At 29.6% G+C, this 20,930-nt stretch overlaps 1 protein-coding gene across 1 annotated transcript in view; it reads right to left on the reverse strand.

The window, feature by feature from the left end:
• Positions 1-17,017, reverse strand: part of LOC135929930 (uncharacterized) — a 33,658-nt gene extending 16,641 nt beyond the window's left edge. Inside the window, exons 1-7 of the mRNA XM_065466682.1 lie at positions 16,813-17,017; positions 7,809-7,966; positions 5,523-5,711; positions 4,795-4,932; positions 4,232-4,280; positions 2,165-2,267; positions 1,140-1,249 (exon numbers count right to left, since the gene is read on the reverse strand). Of these exons, the coding sequence (XP_065322754.1) occupies positions 1,140-1,249; positions 2,165-2,267; positions 4,232-4,280; positions 4,795-4,932; positions 5,523-5,711; positions 7,809-7,966; positions 16,813-16,961 (896 nt within the window). The 5' untranslated portion in view covers positions 16,962-17,017. The remainder of the gene's footprint in view (positions 1-1,139; positions 1,250-2,164; positions 2,268-4,231; positions 4,281-4,794; positions 4,933-5,522; positions 5,712-7,808; positions 7,967-16,812) is intronic.
• Positions 17,018-20,930: the final 3,913 nt, after the last annotated feature.

Here is a 20,930-nt window from a genome sequence, read left to right on the forward strand (position 1 = left end):
GGTTCGATTTTCCTCTATTTTAAATTAAGATTTTGGCCAAAAAATAATATTACGCGAACCCCTAAATTTAGTTAAACCCTATCTTCTCTACCATTCATGAGCGAATTTTCCAGGACTTGCGTTAATCTCTATTTTTGGCTATACTATAATACTAGATTAAACGCTCTTAAAAATCGAGCCAGTTTAACAAGACTACATATTTCTCTTCTCTACCAAACTTAATATTAGACTAAATTTAGGATGGATTATAGTGGAATCCGACCCGGAGGGGGGGGGGGGGTGAGAAGAGAGGCAAGAATGTGGCGGAGAGTGAGACCGGCAACGCTAGCATCCCCTCCCTTTAAAGAGTCTATTGTGGCAGATTTTATGCTCAAAAGTTAATATTTTGATAAACCTACTTTGGTTCTTTTCAAGTTTGTGCTGACCAAAGGATGCTCGGTAGTAGGGATGTCCTTTTATACCTTATTAAAGGGAAGATCCTTGGGTCAGCACTAACTCAGAAGGGACCAAATAAAGTCCTAGTGATAGGACTGGTACAGCCCTCAATAGATGGCATCAAATTGTTTTCCAGAATAGTTATTCTTTTGTAAATTGGATATTATACAGGTTTGGGAGCAAGTTACAAATATAATAGCTAATCAATTTTTAAAATCGATTTTTCTTCTTTTTAATATTTATTTTTTAATTTCCATTAATCATAAGTTATATCAAAAGATTTTCAAAATTGATCAGCTGTTAAATCGTGTCAGGTGTCGCGATCCTATTGTGAATCCAGCTTGAGTTTTTTTTTTAAAATTAATCAACTAATAATCTCACAAACGAATAAGGTATTTTTTAAAAAGGGGTTTTTTTTTGGACATCATAAATCCACCGGGTAATGTAAAAGCCAGCGATTTCAAATTTGTCTTTTGAATTAACTGTAACCCATTTATTTTTCATATTTAATTTTTATCGGAAATTAAAATGTTTGACAGATAATGAATTTTTATCTGAACTGGAATGGAATGATCCGCCTACGAGTGGCTCGGGTGGGGTTTCGGGTGGGCGATTTTTTTGGGGATCTCTAACCTCAAGAATTAAAAACCGCCTCCCAAAATCAGAGGTTACAAGTTAAAAAATAATATTTACGCATATACTACCTCGGTGGCATAGGGCCGCACATGACGTTGACCCAATTACAAATGGGGGAACCGGTGCTGTACGGGTTTATCACGTTTCGGCCTTTGCGAGACGAAAAAGTGCCCTTGATCTGAAAATAAAGGATAATAGAATTTCCTAGAATTTTAATATTAGAAATTTGATAAATTCTAGATATACCACCAGAAACTCCGGATAAAATTTTGATCCAAGACATCCCTAATATTCTATAAAAATTCATTTCCGTTTTTTAATTTACCACGAAAATGGTAGGAAAACGAATGAGTTCTTTTAGTTTTACGATGCCAAAAAAAAACTATTAAAATTATTTATGTGGTTGGAAACATTTGGAAAAAAAATGTAAAGCTTTTAACAATTTTTGTTGAGTCCTTTATTCGACTAATCTTTAAAAATGGGTGGGTAACATTGAATGGCATACAATATTACCTAGACTGAAGATGCATTCATAATAACGTATTTGAAAACGTCAACGCAAATCAGCTGGACCCGCCATTTTAAAAATCCTACCCTCAGCCTCAACGTGGCGGGAGAGTGATAACGTCTTCTTGTAGCTAATGGAGGTTATAAAGGTCCACTATGTACTATGTCTATAATATGATCCCCATCTCCTCGACGAGGTGTAAAAATCACATTAAGGGGTTGATGTAAGGAAAGACATCCGAATTATTCTCATGTCAAAAACTACCATTAAAATTGATAACTCGCTTCCTTATTATCTCGATGATCAAGCAATTCTTTATTAAAGTTTGCGTCAGACATAGGAATAAATTGGCCCTCTCGTTTAAAATTTTTAATAATGATATGGGTAATCAAAATGGCGGCGTTCCCAGTTGTTTTCATTTGATGTAAACTTTTAATGAATGCATCGTCAGTCTAGGCATTATTATTATGTCATTGGTAAAATTATGGCTATGAAGGTTATAGGAATCTAATTCGCACCAACGCTTATTAATTAAAAATAAATAATTAAAGCAGCATAAAATAAACATGTATTTTTATATTGTACATCTTCGTTAGTGGTTTGTTCCGAAGTGGTCAGGTAAGTGTGAAAGCCAGTTAGCCCTAAAATGGACCAGATGGAGAAGAAGCAAATCACCGAAACGATTGACGTGAATAGTGGGAGAAAAAAAAAGAGAGAGGATTAATAATCATCGCAGGAGGGAGGGATAGATGATTGGTCGACGAAATAATAAGAGAGTTAAGGCAAATGTTCAATAACGGATTCAAGAAAGATTTTATACCCTGTTCAGCGATTTTGGCTTCCATCGATTCATTCATTATTAATTCTAATTCCTTTATCTTAATTTTCCTCGTGCAATGTAATTGTTATATCTTTATTTAAATATCGTTTGCTTAGTGTCTTAGGTTCAAGATCATTTTGGTTATATTATTATTATTTTCAAAATGATGTATTCATTTAAATATTAAAAAATGAAATGCTTTTACAACCTCTCAATGTATATATATGTGTAATTATTACCTTCCTATATTAAAACACAATTTATAACCTTCCAATGTATAATATATATACATATACAATTATTACCTTCTTATATTAAAACACAATTTATAATAATTATGGTTAATAGAAATAAAAAGGTCATTTTATAATGAACTTGAATCCTTTAATTCATGGCAAGGAAGCCTTTTTTTTAAAAATTACTCCCAAAATGGAATATATCATTTTGAAATAATTAATACAAAAAATGATCTTGAAAAATTAAGATATTATGTAAACGATATTTGAATTAAGATATAACAGTTAATGTATCGATCGTGTTGTTCGGTCTCACTGCAAAACCGCCTAACTAGTTTGACTAAACGTAAGCTTTCAAAGGGTGAACGGTAAACGTGGTATCACTATATTAAACATTTATTTATGAACGCTGACGCGACCCTTGTTTTACGAATTGAACTGATAATGATTATAGCAACGTGTCTAATCAACAAAAAATTTTAAAAGGCAATTTTGTGCACTTTTTAACTTTAAATGAATACATAAAAATACAGAATATTTTGTATACTTCGTCGAGAATTTTCGTGTTAACTTTACGAATGCAAGATTAGCCAAATCGTAAAAAATAAAAGAGCCTAAAATTTATAGCTGAGACTCGATTTAAAGGTTCAAGTCAATTTTTTAGGGCAGCTTAGCTAAGCCGATTGAAGTTGACCAAAGTTAGATGATTTAGCAACAATAGACTTATTATTATTATTGATATGTCTTCTTCTATCATATCTTTAGATAAGCTAATAAGCTAAAAATCTAGTGCCGAAAGACTCTTTGTGAGCAGATTTTTAAAAAGGGTTATTTCATCCAGAAAAATATTACGCAAGCCTGAAGATTTTGCTCATAGAAGGAACAAAGGTTCAGACATATATTATCGAAATCTCGAGGCTCAGCTATGATTTCTCTGGCTAAAATATTGAGTCAGCAGTTTTGGAAAATCGGCTCAAAACGAGCCTTTTAACAGCACTATAAAAATACACATTAGAGATATCTTTATTCTTAAAATTCGGCAAAAAAATATACGTATATATTCCGCAAATCAGTTTTTTTATAAATTTTTGCGCAATTGAATTTTTTATTTCTTATACTATAAAAAGAAATAATTTCATTATTTAAATATGTTATTAAAATTTGAGTTTATCGTCTATTCTGTAAAATTTTAAAAAATGTTAGTTATAGTGTGAAAACTTTCAAATGGCCTCTTGCAAATTGGAAAAATTACCGTTTGGAGTTATCAACCATTTAAAAAACAGCAAACAGGTTTGTTTTTTTCAATGAGTTTTTTATTCTTCGCTTTGTAATATTATATAAATATAAATAACTTACTTACATCCTAAAAAGGGAATATCTAAGAAATTAAAGAAATAAGAAGGCAGACGATAATATAATTTTCAAAGACAACCTCAAATTAGACAAGGGACGTATTACGTTTTTTTTGTAATTTAAGAATTACGGCAAAACGTAAACGCTCAATATGTGCGCACTATTTATACGGTTTTGCAGTGAGAGATAATATATATAAATTAGTAATATATAAAAAAATATTTTTTTTAAAAAAAAGGATATGAGGCTGGTGATATCTTGATGGCGTCCATGAACGAGCTGGTCTTCATTACTTCGTTAAGTTTAAGCGTTATAAAAATATCAAAATTAATAAAATAAGCAGTATGGCAGACAGAATATATTCTAACCAAAATAACCTCTCTTTTTTTTATAGACCTGAAAATAATTTTACCAAATTCTCTGCATATTTTAATAGAAAGTATTTTGAATATATATTTATAAAAATCGATACCGTTATATTTTTAAGCGAAAAAAAAACATTGAAATTGCGTTAAATAAAAATACAATGAAGCCTAGAAGGTTCGAAAATTAGTAGAAATTTCCAGTAGAGTAAGCTGATCCGCTCTGTCCGCTTATTCGTACAAATGGCGGTAGCCAATACCGGTTAGCGGGTCGGTTCGGGTCAATGCCGAAAACAATCGGATAGGCGCAAAAATCTAATAATAATTTTGCGGATGGGTCCTGTCCTCGACAGATTTGAACGGTTCCAAAATTTGGACTAGGGTAAGCCTAGGATCTAATAAGATATTTTTATAAAAAGGAATGTAGATGTGATTTTTTTTTACGCATAATGATGTGGGTGACGGAACACGCGAGGATATAGATGCACAGGACGGCCAGTGACATGAGGAACATGTAAAAAAATCTGTAATTCCTCTTCCCAACGCAGTTGCCCACCCAGGGGCAATGGTGATCGAAACGTTCTGGTGGAATTTAAAATAAAAAAATACATCAAACGCAAAAAAAACGTACGTTTTCTCGTTTTGTATTCGTACGCCTCCTACCCCGAATTTTGAACCACCTTTTTAGGGCTAATTTTGATAATCGGAGCCAAATTTTTATTAGGGGTCCAAACCAGTACCGGTCTGAAGATTCCTGAATTCCGTGGGTTGCCCATAAATTAGTCTTTGTTTTGTCCGCATTTTCAAAATGTTCGACTAAGCAATTCTAAAATTTTGAACCCTAAATATTTGGGCACACAAGTTCAAGGTTTTTCAAGAAGGGTGGAGGGGGGGTGGGGGGTGTACAGAGTCACTATTGAAAATATTTCAATTCCATAAAAAAAATTTCCGCTTTCTTACCTTTCCGCGTCTCCTTTGTGAGAGGAATACAATTTGGAGCGTCCAATACTCCCGAATTATTTGTCGCAATCTATTCCCACTCATAGAGGATTAATAACCTTACCCTATCTCCCTCATCTCCCTTTCAAAAAAATGTAAGGAGGGGGGGGCAAATAGACCCTCTTTATGGGTGGCCTCCCTACCTTATACCACGAACTCCTAAAATATTTTACCGACGCAGTTATCGCATAACGAGCAATGGGAGGCGCGAGGAGGTCTGTAGATTTTACAGGTAAAGCAAAACTTTAGCTTGACCAGCTGCCCGTTTATTAGGACCTCCTTACATCTGGGAGCGTTAGCGGTAGAACGGTGATTGCCATTGTTGACGCTAGCCGGGTCGGGCTGTTGCATAGATATGTCACCTTAGTAATTTTTTTTTTTTTAAACGGGATAATAATAATTATTTAAATCAACTTCCGGAGGTGCAAGGACGAAACCTATTATAAACTTAGGTTGGTTTCTATTCCCACCGCATAATTTAATTTATCTTTTCCTTAGTTCTTTAGACTTTCTTTTTTTTTTGGTCCATTATCCTAAAACCTATTCTATAAGCTTAGTAGAGATATTTTTTTGTAACGTTTTACCGGGGTTACCAAATTTTTTTATTCTCTTAGAATTATATGAGAATCGAAAAATACGATAACTATTATTTATTAATTTTTAAATTAGTATTCACGGCTTACATATTATTTTATTCATTGGAGGAGTAGGGAGGGGGAGGGGAGGTGACGGAAAGTGGAGGAGGGAGGATTATAATCCGGCACAATCAAAAGTCCAGGCGGCACGAGGACCCGTGAACCTAATGTTTTAAAAAAAACGTGTAGGGAAAAAATCTAAAACTTCGAAATATTTATTCCATTCTATTTTAATTTAATGCATTCATTTTATAATGGCGATATTCGATTGACCAGACAAAAAAAAGAGACATCTAATAAAATTCGGGTTAAAAATGGTGGCACATTGGTCAAGAGAGCATTTCCATCTTCACCATTCCCTGGCCTACACCACTCACCCGACTTTACTATTTTTTTCCCGTCGTTTAACCCATAATTTTTTCAATTAGCCGATTACACGATAGAAATGGAAATACGAACACATAAATTAAAAGCGTTAATAAAGTTGTACTTTCATGATTTTTTTTGGAAACCATTTTGTTTTTGTTAAAACAAAAAAAAAAGGCAAAAAAGAGGCTTTTTACGAATAAGAGAAGAAAAAAAAATCAATAAACAAAACGCACGTTATTTAAAAATATTAAAGTTAAGGAGGGGGGGGGCAGATGAAATAAATTATATTTTGTATTAACGATTAAATGACAGTTCGTTTGTCGAAACAATAATCTTCGGAGATCTGCAGGTCCATCCTAAAAATAAGGGTGAGGGCTTGAATACGAGATTCGGTCGGGCCTTGGTGCTATTGTAAAGCCAATTTGGTTTTTAGAATTTTTTTTAAAAACAAAAATGGCGTATATCTTTCAACATGAAAATAACAATGGAGGCGGGGCCATCTTTCAAATCAAATGAAGCCTTTCGCAAATGGTAGTTTTGTTGCGAGGATTATTGCCATCCAAAATTTTATCGCGCTCGCTAGCTTTATCGGTTACGGAGATACGAGCGTTTAAGAAGAGAGTGTAGCATGGCGTCATTGGAGAGCTCATACCACCATTTTAAATTTTAAAAAAAAAACCTTAAAAAAAATTCGAAAAATATTATCGGTTTTAATCACTTCCGGGGGAAAAAAATGATTCTATTTAGTAGCCGTGAAGTGTTCAAAGTTTCCGAAATTTTGTATATACGTTCATTTTCTAATTTAAAACCGATAAAAATAATATATTCTTAAATCAATAAAAAATAAAAAGTTGAAAATCGGAAAGCATTTTTATAGGTCGTGTATTTAATAATAATTTCGAAACATTTTTAGCCATGGATTAATTTACGCCATTCATACTTATCGTATTTAATTTTATTCCATGTTTTTCTTTCTTTCTTTCTTTCTTTCTTTCTTTTCTTTCCTTATATTAGTGTTGCGCAATTGGCTAATCTTTAAACCAACTCCAAAACGATAGTAGCCGAGTTTGGCTAAGATTAAATTAGGCTCAGACAAATCGTCCTTCAGTGTTACCTAATAAATATAAATAATAAAGGCGAGGTTTATCTTACGCAACGCTGACGGACGATTAGCCGAGCTCTTTAATCGGTGTCCGTTTTTGACTAATCAGTCTTAACCGATTTTCAGGCTAAGCCTAATTAGGCCTAGACGAGATTTCTAGCCGATCACTCAACACCACTTTCCTCTCTTCATTTCTTTCGTTTATTTCGTAATTCTCCCACTTTTTTTTTTTACTTTTTTCTTTAGTCGCTTTAAAAAAAAAATAAACTTTTCTTGATCGAAAGAAAAGGGGTCAAAAAGAAGGAAAAACAATTTGTTATAAAAAAAAATAAATTAGTAATTAATATTAATACCATTCTTAACGAAATAGTCGGTTTCTTGTTTATTGGCTCTCGGGATTATTCCCGGATCGATGAAGCTCGTGCGAAACAGGGTGCAAAGAACGAAAGCCAATATAAGGGACGCGACTATGGGAATCGATACTGATATGTGGCGAGATAGGTATGGACAACTAAACAGATGTTTTTTTTAAGATAATATAATATTACATTTAAATCAGTTTATAGAAACTCGATACTTAAAAAAAGAAGAATTCCGGCTCTGTATTTTTTTCCTCAAAATGGCGGTTCTGGTTCCGCTAATTTTAAAAATAGATTCACGTTTTAGTCGGTTACCAAGAGTTTGGTGTTATAGTTTCAGGTTACAAAAATGTGGTTTTCGTCAACAAAAAAATTTTTGGTCTGGTCATTTATAAAAGTAAATTCTACGGTTAAAAAAAGAAGCTAGAGTTTAAAATTTGCTCAAAAAATTATAGAAATCTTCAAAGATTTTGAAGATTTTTTAAAAAATATTTTTCAGAATGCTAAATTTTTGTGGCAAAATATCTTTTGTAAGTAAATATTTTATGATTCTTATGCATAAAAAGTATAAAAATTTTCTTGATCTTTTAAATTTTTATTAAAATTTAATAATAATTTATGCTCAAAACTATAGAACTTATACTACCCAGAGTGCCCTGTACGGCCTGCTATGCTCGGATCTTGAATACCTTATTATCGAGCCGGGTCAGTCCGAAAAAAAATTAGAAACATACAAACAAAGGAACTTTCGTAAAGTGGCCATTTTAGTAGATCCATGATAAACCACAACATAATCAAAGTGATTAAACCCACTCACCCCACCCCCCTCCTACCTTGATATAGCCAGAAAAATATATGATTGTACAAATAAATGAGATTTTCATTTATAAATCTCGAAACCATTAACACAATATAAGCCGACTTTTCGGCCCAAACGATCGAATTACATTTAATATCGAAATAGAATAATGGTTATGCATGATGTCCAAAAAATCGTTGTTTGGACCAGAGACTATTCCTAGTTATTAGAGCTGCAACAATGGAGTCAAATTAGGTTTGGACCTTAAAAAATGAATCGGATAGAGTTAGGCTTTAAAAAAACGACGTTTTCGTTTCGTTTGTTAAAAATAAAATAAAATTTAAATAAAATTCTACGGGGGTTTACATAATAATGCTTTCATTTCATTTAAACTTTAGTTATTTATTTTTAACTATTTTAAAGATAAAGAAAAAAAAATTAATAAAATTGTTCGGCCCAGACTGGGGCAGAAATAAATTTAATTTTTGGATGGCTATTCTAACCTTTGTATCTCAAGTTTGTTTTACTTTAACGTTTAACGTTTAACGGTGCGAACAAAGTGAGCGTTATAAACGCTGAGTCGCAAGCGCCAATGACGTCTTTCAAATGGTCTCGTGCTCATTGGTAAAATTACCGTTTGGCGTTAGCAACCATTTAAAAAAAAAACCGGAAATAGGTTTGCCATTTATCGTTACTTTTTTTTAATTCTTCGCTTTGTAATATTTTATAAATATGTGCAATATAAATAACTTACTTATATTATATCCTATAAAAAGGAATAATTCGATAATTAAAGAAATAAGAACGCAGACGATAATATAATAATTTTCAAAGACGAATCCTTTTTTTAGAAACTTGTTTAAAATTTTTGAATAGACGGATATTAATAAAAAAAAATGACAACCTCAATTTAAACAACAAGGGACGCGTTACGTTTTTTTATTTAATTTAAAAATTACGGCAAAACGTAAACGCTCAATTAGTGCGCCACTATAGAAGGTTAATTATTTAACAATTTTGAAAAACTGTAAAAAAAAAATTAAACATTCATTCATTTGATAAAAGATAAGGCTTCGGGATAAAAAGTGCCAATTTCTTAAATGCGAAAATTTTCGAGAGGAAAAAAATTAAAATTAAAATTAACCAAAAAATAAAAAGATAACATCAAGCCTTATAATAACAAATTTTAATCAATTAATTTTTGTTGTTAAATGGCGTTCGATAACGTTTTCCGAGAAAAATGATATCAGGAAAGAAGAGATCTTTAAATTCTTTAAATTGAAATAAATTTTTTTTATTATCGAAAAATACGTTTTTCGTGGATTATTTAATTAGAGGAATTCGAACATGGATTTTTAACTCCTCAAGGGGATCAAGATTGAGGGTGAGTTATTTTTTAAAAAAATGATCCAAAAATTGCTCCTTTTTCAACTCCCCCCTACTCCCGATTCATATATTGGTCCTATTCTTATCCTAATGCCGTTCGGGGTTACTAATTTCCTGATCCTGAATGAGTTATACACATTAAAATCCAAATCAAGAAGTTGGCATAAAACCTGTGCCGTACAGTTCTCAAAAACGAATTTGAAAATGGCGATATCTTGCATCCGACCACATCTTAAAAACCAATTTTAATCTTTCGCCCATATCCACGTATATAATAATCCCTTGGTCCGGATTTGGGCCCAGATCATTCCATTTAGGTTAAGCCAGATTTAAATATAATGCCTCAACATGGGGACCATTAACCGATCCAAGTATCCCGTAATCTCAACAACCCTTTTCTTATGATAGTATTTTTTCAGCCTGAGCGCAATCCGTAGATTACCTCTGGGCGAATTGCGTAACTCTAACACAAATAGTAGGTAGGAATCTCCGTTCATTCAAATCGTATCTTTACCATGAATATATATTCTTTTAAAAAAAAAGAAGCATCCAAAATATAAATAATATCTAGGGGAGTGGGGTCAAAGGGGATGGGCTAGTATGGCCCAGTGGAGAATCGTGAGCAAAGGGAATAATATCAGGCTATTACATATATGAGAAATAATGTATTTGACAATTCCACTAATTTTTAACCACCAGAAAAGATATTTAATAATTCAATTTAAAAATAAAAAAATCCAATATAAAAGAATAACACGATAAGAATTTGTCTAATAAAGTGAGAATATAATAATTTTTTTTATAAAAATATATATTTATAAATTCTGATCGCGTTTTTATAAGATTCATTTTCTTATTCAAAAATAAAAAAATGAGAAAATTTCAAATATATTTTCTTGGTTCTTACTTCCTGTCCAATTTCCCCCTCATTCATTTCGATATACATTCTCCCCTTACTTTTCTGCCCGATCCCAAATCTTCCCTTCATTTCTATCTTCCCTCAATTCCTTACCTCCCCCAATCTTCCCCTCGGTTTCATTATTTTCCTTCCTCATTCCCGGTGTATACAACTTTTCATAATCCATAAATTGTTCGTCACGGTTGAGTATTGGAGTGCTCTATCTGAGCATCAATTTAAAGGGGAAAAAAGAAATTTTAAGGTTCTACCCGCAAGGCTGTGCTTTTAACAATTCTTATCGATTTCAAATGGTAGGGGCTTCCTTTTTCTAATTTTCTGCCGGGTTTAAAACTCACTAACCCGGACCAGTCCGGGGTAGGGTTGTTAAAAAACTCGGCTCGGGTCTATTTATAAAAACAGCCCGGTTAAGAATTTAGCCAAAAAAAATCATGTAAGCCTCGAGATGTGGCAAATAGAAGCCCAAATCTTTTCTGCCATCTATAAGTAAAATTTCCGGGCTTACATAATATTATTTTAGCTAAAAAATCTTTACCGGGTTGTTTTCCGAAAATCGACCCAAATCGCACTTTTCAACAACCCTAACCCGGTATTCCAACTCCGGTCCAAAAAAAACCTAAAAAATATATCCGACATTTTTAATCATGTGTTTATGTTAAACTCGAATATTTTGAAAATATCAGATAGATCAATATAATCTTCAAGCGAAGAAATGCTCGTTTTATATGATATCCTATAAATAATGTGGAATGTGTGATAATAAAAAAAGGGGGGAAGACACATTATCGATTACCGTTAAGCCTTAGTACAGATTTTCTTAATCAATAAATCATCGGGAAATTTTTATAACATTTTTTTTGGTGTAATGTGGAAAGTTATACTTAAACTTACCGTCGTATTTTAAAAATAAAATGATAAAAAATTCAATTTTATTTTAAAAAATAAATAAAATAAAATAAATAATAAGGAAGAAAGAAAGAAAGAAATAAAAAAAAAGGGGGATTAAAATTAAAAAAAATATATAAATGAAATAGGGATTAATAAAATAAAAATATATATATCATTATTAAATAATTACGAGGGAAGGAGGGAATGCCGGTATCCATAAGTAATAATGGCTTTTTAACAAAATCTAATGAGCACGTATTGGACTCCGTGGGGACTCGGAAACTTGTTAAGCTGAGGGCGATTTTTAATATTAGAAAACTTTCCGATTTTAACAGCAAAGTTATTCCAGCAGCCCTCCTGATAGGTTATAAACAATAATCAAGGTAAACAAGGAGGAAATCGCATCAAATTTACTAAAACAGCTGTCTCTGCTCTTAGAAGAACTGAGAGCACCCTTAACCCTAAAGGGTGGGAGATATACCCTTATATTAGTATTACTATAAGTTAGGTAATTACTATATTTTTCCCCATTTATAACCGTTTAAAAAATCGACTAAACCGAGTTTTTTAGCCGAAACTATCACATTGGCCTCGGGGGGGGGGGGGTCCTTAAAAATAAAGCAGCTAAAAAGGCCTTAATATTAACGGATTTTCTCCGGCAATCGCCTGTAGATAACCGTGGCCGACATATCGCCGTTACCCGACTCATAGTGCCTACCCTATAAATTTCGGACAATTTTGTCACAAGAGTAGTTTTAAAGGTTCGAGGTAAAAAGTTTCTTTCCGGTCAAATAAGATTTTTTCTTTTTATAAAAAAATCCACCTCAGTTGAGAGATTCCAAATTCCCCATGAATTTCTAACGCAATAAGAAATGTATTATTATTTCGAATTTTTAATTTATTTGCCCTTAAAAGTAGCGTGCGCGGAAAACTGTGAATTACTCCACAATCATTTAAACAAGAAATCGCTCTCCAAATATTTGTTAAGATATCAAATTCGAGGCGGAGACGAAAAGCGAAAATGTTGCAAGGGTTTGCGTGATATTTGATTGAATTAATTTCGATTTAAAACAATGATTTTTTTTTTGAATTAAAAATCATAGTTTTGTTTAAATTTTAATTATTTGAATTTGCCCTTATTTTTGGATATTTTAGTAAAATTAATTCAAGACTAATTCAGCCAGTTTTAAATAAGAATATTAAAATTGAATTCTAATTTTTAATAAAAAATGAAATATAAGTTTAAAAAAATCAAAATAATCAAGCAGTTAACAATAAATTAAATTTTGTTTTAATTAATAAGAATGTATTAAAAAATAAGTATATGTTGAGTAAATATTAAGTGTTTATAAGAGATATGAGGTAATGGTATTACGTTTATTGGTCTACAAATCTCGATTAACGCTTCATTTATAGTAAATGCGATTTGTAAAAGTGACGAGGTCAGCTGATTTTTCAGGGCGATACCAATTTTTGAGATACGCGTCGCAACATGTGTTTTTCAAATTTTATAACAGCCTTTTCATCGTTTCGCTACATATTTCTAAATTATACCTATATTGGCTTGATTACGCAAATAACGAAGCGTTAATTACCGCACCGCTTGAACAAATCGCGTTTATTGATGTTTTTCATAAAGAACGTATTTTCTACACTGGTCATAAATACTAAAAAATTCTAAAACCCAGTTGCTATGCTCAATAAAAAGTGAAATATAAAAGCCTATTAATGACCAATATGGTCAATCACCTCTTGCATTTTTACACCTAAAACCAAAAAAAAAATCAAATTTTTTTATTAAAAAAAAATAAAATAATATCGATTTTGGAATAAAAATTAAATAAATACAAATTCGAAATTAATAAAAAAATGTAGCTTTATGTTGTTTATCTAAATACTTTTTACCTTTTTAATTGATTTCAAATCATTCAACAATATCGAAATATAATAGGAAACGTAAAATATTGTGCAGAATTAAGAATCGGAACTCTAAGCCTAAGTAACCGGAAACGGAACCCACATAAAATCTTCAGGAACCCTCGGTGTATGGACTGATAAGAGTATACGACTAATTTAAATAAGCCAATTGTTGTGATGATTTTATTTCAGAGTGATTATTTTATTAATATTCATAATATTCACTTGCTGTTTAAGATTTTTTTAAAAAAAAGGAATTCAAAACATTATTCAATGTTTTTCTAACCTAAATTTATCAAATGATCTGTCATCATACTAATCTTTAAGTGAATAATATGCATTCACAAAAAGTTGGAAAGAGAAATCGATTTTCCTACAGGAACACGAATTAATAATTATTTTTGGACGTAGTGTCATAAATATGTTTATACATTAACGATAAAAATAAAATATTCAACTTTTTTTTAAACTAAAATAAAGGGGCGAAAGACTTTAATGTATTTTTTTTTACTAAATTAGAAAAAAAGAATGGCGCTAAAATAATCAATTTTTATATTGTAATTGTTTTGTGACTTGCTAGATAAATAAAATAAATTTCCACTGTTAATCTATAAAACCGGAAATAGCTCGAATTGGAATCGAGGTATGTACCGGAAGCATCCCTTATTTCTAAGTGTCCATAAGCCGGACCCGGTCCCAGAAAAAGTGCAGCTAACACTCAATATTTTGTCTTTGATCGAATAATTAACTCTTGGTAAGTTACAGGTTAGAAGTGTGTTCGGGAAGAGGTTGTGGAACAAATGAGATATGTATAAGGGGGTGATAAAAAATTTATAACCATATTCTTAAATAATAATATAATACGCTATGCTAACGCTGACTAAAGTAACAACTTTTTAGGTACTAACTAGTTCTTACTAGTGTCTAAATATATTTCACAGTTTTGATTGACCATAGGCCATTAGGATTCCTAGAATGAATGGATCGTATACCTTCTGAGACGAATTATTATTATTATATAATTAAAATTATTCTTTATAAAAATAACGGGATACAATATATCTTGTCTGCCAATTTCTTTTTCTTTCTTTCTTTCTTTTTTTTTATTACCAGTATTTCTTTTAAAATAATATATATTTTTGTTATTTACAATTGTTACGATATTTATTAAATCAAAAATCATACCTCACATAAATATTTTTTTAAAATTATTTTTATCATAAAATGAAATGACAAAAAATAAAATTTATATAGAGGTGTGCCAGGTAGTATAATAAAAATAAATTTTTGTCAAAAAAAATAAGAAATAAAACTTTTTTGAAGATATAAATAATAAAAAAAACAATAAAAATATAATTTGACAAAGGTAGTATAAAAATAAGGGAAATGATTAAGCACATAAAATAAAAATTTCTTAAAGTTCCTCGGGGTAAGGGAAATTTAACCACGCTAAAAATGCGGGAGGCCTAATGACATATAATAATAACTAGTGCTAGTTTGACGATGCATTCCATCAAAAGTGTACATCGAAGGAAAAACAGCTGGGGACGCCATTTTGGTTACCCATATCATTATTTAAAAAAATTTAAAAAGAGAGGCCAATTTATTCCTATGTCTGACGCAAACTTTATTTAAAGAAAATGCCTGATCATCGAGATAATAAGGAATCAATTTATTAGTAGTTTTTTAACATGTTATATGGGTAACTAAAATGGTGGGTCCAGCTGATTTGCATTCAACGACGCTTTCAAATGCTATGAATGCATCGTCAGCCTAGGTATGGGGAAGCCCTAATCGAGAAAAAAAAGTAAGATTTTTTGAGGGCCTAAAAAATATGATAGCCTCAGTGATGGGGGGGGGGATATTGAACTAGAAAAAAATTGGATGATGAAAAAAAGAAAAATGATTGTATTTTTACTTGTCTTAATTCTATAAAGAGATTTTAACGTGAGAGACGATATTTTTAAGAAACGCCTAAAGATGTATTTGTTCTTATTTTTTTAGTCTAAAAATCATGTTCTATTTGTATGGCCATTTATAATTAAAGAAAATGAAAAGCTAGGACATAGTCTCAATAATAAATTTATTTAGAGTGGAGAGGTAACCTATTCTTTAAAATATATTAAATTTCAAAATAAATTTACCAAATATTTCAAAAGGGAAATGAAAAATGATACTTATATTTATCAAATTGCCACCTGCGTAATTAAATTTATTGCTTTATATATATAGTATAATTAAATGATAAAATATTGAATATAAAATTAAATTATATATAATTAGTTATAAAAGTTCTTTCAAACATTTAATTAACCATTTTAATATAACCATTTCAATGTTGATAATGACAAATAAAATTTTATGAATCATAAAAGATATTTAATTTAAATATATTATATTATAATGCTTTTTTTATTCAAAAAAAACAAAGAAATTTAACCTTAACTTTTAATAATTTTAAATTTATTTGAATAGGTTTTATCAAGGATAAAATAAGAAAACTAAAATAATAGACAAATAAAATAAAAATAATCATATTAAAATGTGTATTTCTACTGATAAATATAGGTATATTTTAACATAAAAGAAATTAATAATAAAAATTTGCTGGCTAAAAATATTGGCAGTTAAGATTTTGAATAATTCTGAGCCCTTCCAATCTCCCTAAGTGGTTAAGGAACTTCTTGATGTAAACATAAAATGGATACCGATTAGATTATATGTGAGTAAGTGGGGCACCCCCTAAGTCACCTATGAACTAAGGCATTATATTATATTTTTTCATATTATACCTTTTCCTATAATTCAGCTCTCTAATTATTAGAATATATTTAATTGAAACAACTTTGGTTTAGTGACAGATTTCGTTAAAAGATTAATATGAAATTTTATAATTTCACATATATAAATATATAGGTGTCTGTCATATTATATGTATTTATTGTGTCTAAATATATTGTTTAAAAAGAAAATAATTAATAAGTTCTATGAATAAATTATCTTAATATATTGAATAAGAGAACATATAAATAATAGAATCAAAGTACTAAGATAAATCAAATATACAGATTTAAAATAAAATTATTAATTACTCAAATGCGAAAAATAATATGGAAGTGGCCAGAATTATGAATAAGGTGACGTAAAAAACTCCAGTTTGACGAGCCATAATGATTCTCCCATCGCAATAGAAACGATTTTTTCCAGGAAACACTTGCCACTTTCTTAAACATTTTGCCATCCTATAACCATTTGAATTTAAGTTTTTTCTTCGATATTCTTATATTTCATTTTGAATGAAAGACTGAATATTATTTACACTTACCTTTACTAACTATCTATTAACTTTATTATACATATTTATAATTTGTAATAAGTATCTATTATTAAATTAAACCTATGATGAATACTAGCTTTTAATAAGATTATATTTTTTAGAGATTAAGTATAAAAGCTTAATATTCATATATAAATATATATATAATATTCATAAAACATTAATATGTGTTTATAAATGAGTTAACTAATTTTTTAATAAAAATACATGCTTACCTAATAATATGCTTATTGTATTTATAAATTTAACTAGATTTGTAGATTTAGGGAAAAGAATTGGTAAAGGAATTTTAAATTATTAACTGATATTTATTTCAATTATTTGGAACATTAAAATATTTATTTATAGATAGCATAACATACTTTTAGTTGAAACCTTAATGTTTTAATTTAATAACTTTGTTATGAATTTAAAATTTACATTTATTTGTGAATAATAAGAATCACTTTCATACATAAAATTAATTCCATAAAACACAACAAATATTTTCTCTCTCTGATAATTTGACAAGGATTTAATTCAACTTTTCTATTCCCCATACCAGAGTTGTACAAAAGATCTTCTTTGAAGATTTTTGAGCGAGATTTAGCTCAAAAATTTGAACAAGATCTTTGAAGATCGTAAAATTTGAAGATCTTTTATTTATAAAAAAATTTGAGCAACGATCTTAAAAGATGATTTTTGAAGATCATAAAATTTGAAGATCTTTTATTTTTTAAAAATTTTGTGTAACGATCTTCAAAGATCTTCATGATATTTATTTTTTTACCCCTTTATTAAAAGCCCAGATGTTTTTCAATTTTATTAATATATTATTTCTTTTATGTTTTATACCTCTCCTCCTGCCTTGATGAAAGAAAAAAATATTTAAAGGGGCAAAAAAAAAATATCATGAAGATCTTTGAAGATCGCTACACAAAATTTTTAAAAAATAAAAGATCTTCAAATTTTATGATCTTCAAAGATCTAGATCTTTTAAGATCGTTGCTCAAATTTTTTTATAAATAAAAGATCTTCAAATTTTAGATCTTTGAAGATCTTTTTATTTTGAGCAAATGTACAACTATGCCCCATACTATTATTCGTAGATTAAGATATATATTTTTAATCAAGGACGTAACTAGCTTTTTACAAAAGGGGGTATTAAAAGGTGCTAATTTATTTTTAAAAGTTCTAAATTTATTCACTCTTATTATATATAATTTTCTGGGGAGCTTCACACCCATGTTTCTTTGACAGCTTTTATCAGGGTTAATTCATGTTTCTAGATTTGTAAATCTCACTATAATTAAAGACAATATATATGAATTCATATTTACTAATCAAATAATATCTATCGCATGTAAAAACTCTATTGTTTAACCCTATTTAAAAAATTCTAAAATAACTCTAATTATCAAAAAAGATTGTCAAATATTTTTACCAAGTTTCTCTTAGGATTTTGCTTTTTTAGGATTTAGATGGGACTATTTCAACATAAACATTAAATTAATAGGAAAATTTTAGTAATTTAAGTATTATATTTAAATGGAATCATATTATTAATATTGATATAGGGAAAATATATATGTATCATTTATATAATGTAATATATTATTTATATCTTATAAATTACTAAATTCGTTAATCACCATATATATTTGTATTGATATAAATATATGTTTATTATGTAGTATATATATAATTATAGACTATTAATACGCTAACTCATCAATCCTTTCATATAACAGCCTTTTGATAAATTTTGTATATTAATAAATTAAGTCCAAAAATAAATAATATTGAATTTAAAAACTTCAACATGTACCATATCAAGTTCATTTCTTTTTGTTATCTTAGATCATCGAATGTATTAATAATTTATAAAATTATTATAAATAGAATATATATATAATTTTTTAAAATATTATCTTGATTTTCAGCATTTTTTTTTGCTTAAGACGAAAAGAAAAGATTTTAATAGTAAATTAATTAAACTTTAAGGAAAATACCATTTAAAATTCTTATTATTGAAGCTAATTATTTAAAGGTGTCAATTTTTTCAAAAATAGTGCTAATCTATTTTTCAAAATTGGTGTTAATTTTCAGAAAGGGGGTGCTTTACTACCCTAACTACCTAGCTAACGATGCCCCCGTTTTTAATCAATCGTTCTGGCGATTTTATATTTTTTGTCATTCTTCATCACACGCTTTTCGGTTCTTTATAATCATTACTCAATTGAGATAGCTACTTTAGAATTTTTAGGTATAATGTTTTGCTTAGTGTTGTTGCTTAGTGTTGTTAAAAAGCCAAATTCAGGTTGATTTCTTAAAAGTGGCCCAATTAAGATTATTAAAAATAACAACATTAAGCCTAAAGATTTTGCTTATAGCTTGCAGAAACGCTTAGACATCTATTTGCCAAATCTGGATACTTATATTTTATTATTTTCGGTAAAACATTTATCGAGTTATTTCGAAAAATCGACCCAAATCGGGCTATTTCCAGTATTATGATTGTTCCTTTTATCCAATGCGACTAATTTTTGTTTTTTTACGCAAACCTTTTCCTATTTGTTAAATGTGCATATCAGCTTTCCCCACCTCTTTCATTCAACGAATCTCAGGATATAAATCGACCCCCGCCCCTCTAAAAAAATTTCCAACTTATTTGTCTACTCATACTCATTATACTATTACAACTCCACAATATTAATAAACAAATTTATAAGTAGCCACCATTTTTAACCTCATACTAACAAAATTATACGGATTCACAAGAGCACAATCTACTTCTACAAGTCTTAGACAGATAGTCCTTTCGTTGTTCTAACAGCATCATATTGTCTTACAGTTTGTTTGTGTGCATGCTGTATTCCGTAGCTTAACATATTTGGTTCTTTTTAGTTTAGTGCGCTATTGTTTTTGGTTCGCTAACATTTTCTTCATCGGTTTGTCTTTTGTTGTTTTGGTAATTTCCTACGTTGGTGTCTGTATTTGATGTATTACACTAGACGACTTACATGCGTTTGCAAGGTTGGTAGTTTCCATACTTATTAGGGTTCATTATTATTTTACTTCTTTTATATTTAAATCTTTTATTCAACATTTGTTCAATACGTCTTTGATATTAATTCACTGCGTTGGATATTGGATATTTTTTAGGCTTAAAAAATTTGTTATTTGTTTACTACTTGTGTTTTTCAATATTATGTGATGCCAATCTCTAATATCAATAATATCCCAAGCGTTTTATTATTCTCAAAAATATCCTACATTGTGTTCTTATTGTTGATAACTTTTTTTTATCACGTTATTTATCAAATAGGAGTAAAATTTCACTTGGAAATTTTCGAAATCACCGATATCAATTTGCTTTCGCAAACAACCCATAGCGGTAGCCCACGTTACTTGTTCTATGATTGAAACAACACTTTCAATGAGGCTTAGCATTTCTAATATTTTTAACTCTGCTATAATGGATTCTGATTCCAATATTATATTTATAAGCTAAAATTAGTGAATTCAATTTAAGAAATATATAAATTTGGGCATTATATAGTCAAGGATTTTTATAAAAATAAAATTATTTTATTTTTAACGGTTTTAAAATTTATTCTCATTTGATATCTTTATGGTAAACATCAATTCATATCTACAAGTTTAATCATTTTTGCTATCATCGGAAATTTCACATTCATATCCAAAAACACAACTATACATACAAAGCTTACCTGCTCTCTTTCCTTTCCTTTATTTTTGGTTTTATCGTCAGGAATGTAGAGTCCATTCAAATATATATCATTTATGGTATATAATATGAAATATTTGTCCTTTAATCTAATCAAATTCAAACCTTGGAATGTGTTTTAACGAAGTATAAGAAAATACTTT

Source organism: Gordionus sp. m RMFG-2023, chromosome 5, assembly GCF_954871325.1.
Source record: "Gordionus sp. m RMFG-2023 chromosome 5, tfGorSpeb1-WG-v2, whole genome shotgun sequence".
NCBI lineage: Eukaryota > Metazoa > Nematomorpha > Gordioida > Chordodea > Parachordodidae > Gordionus > Gordionus sp. m RMFG-2023.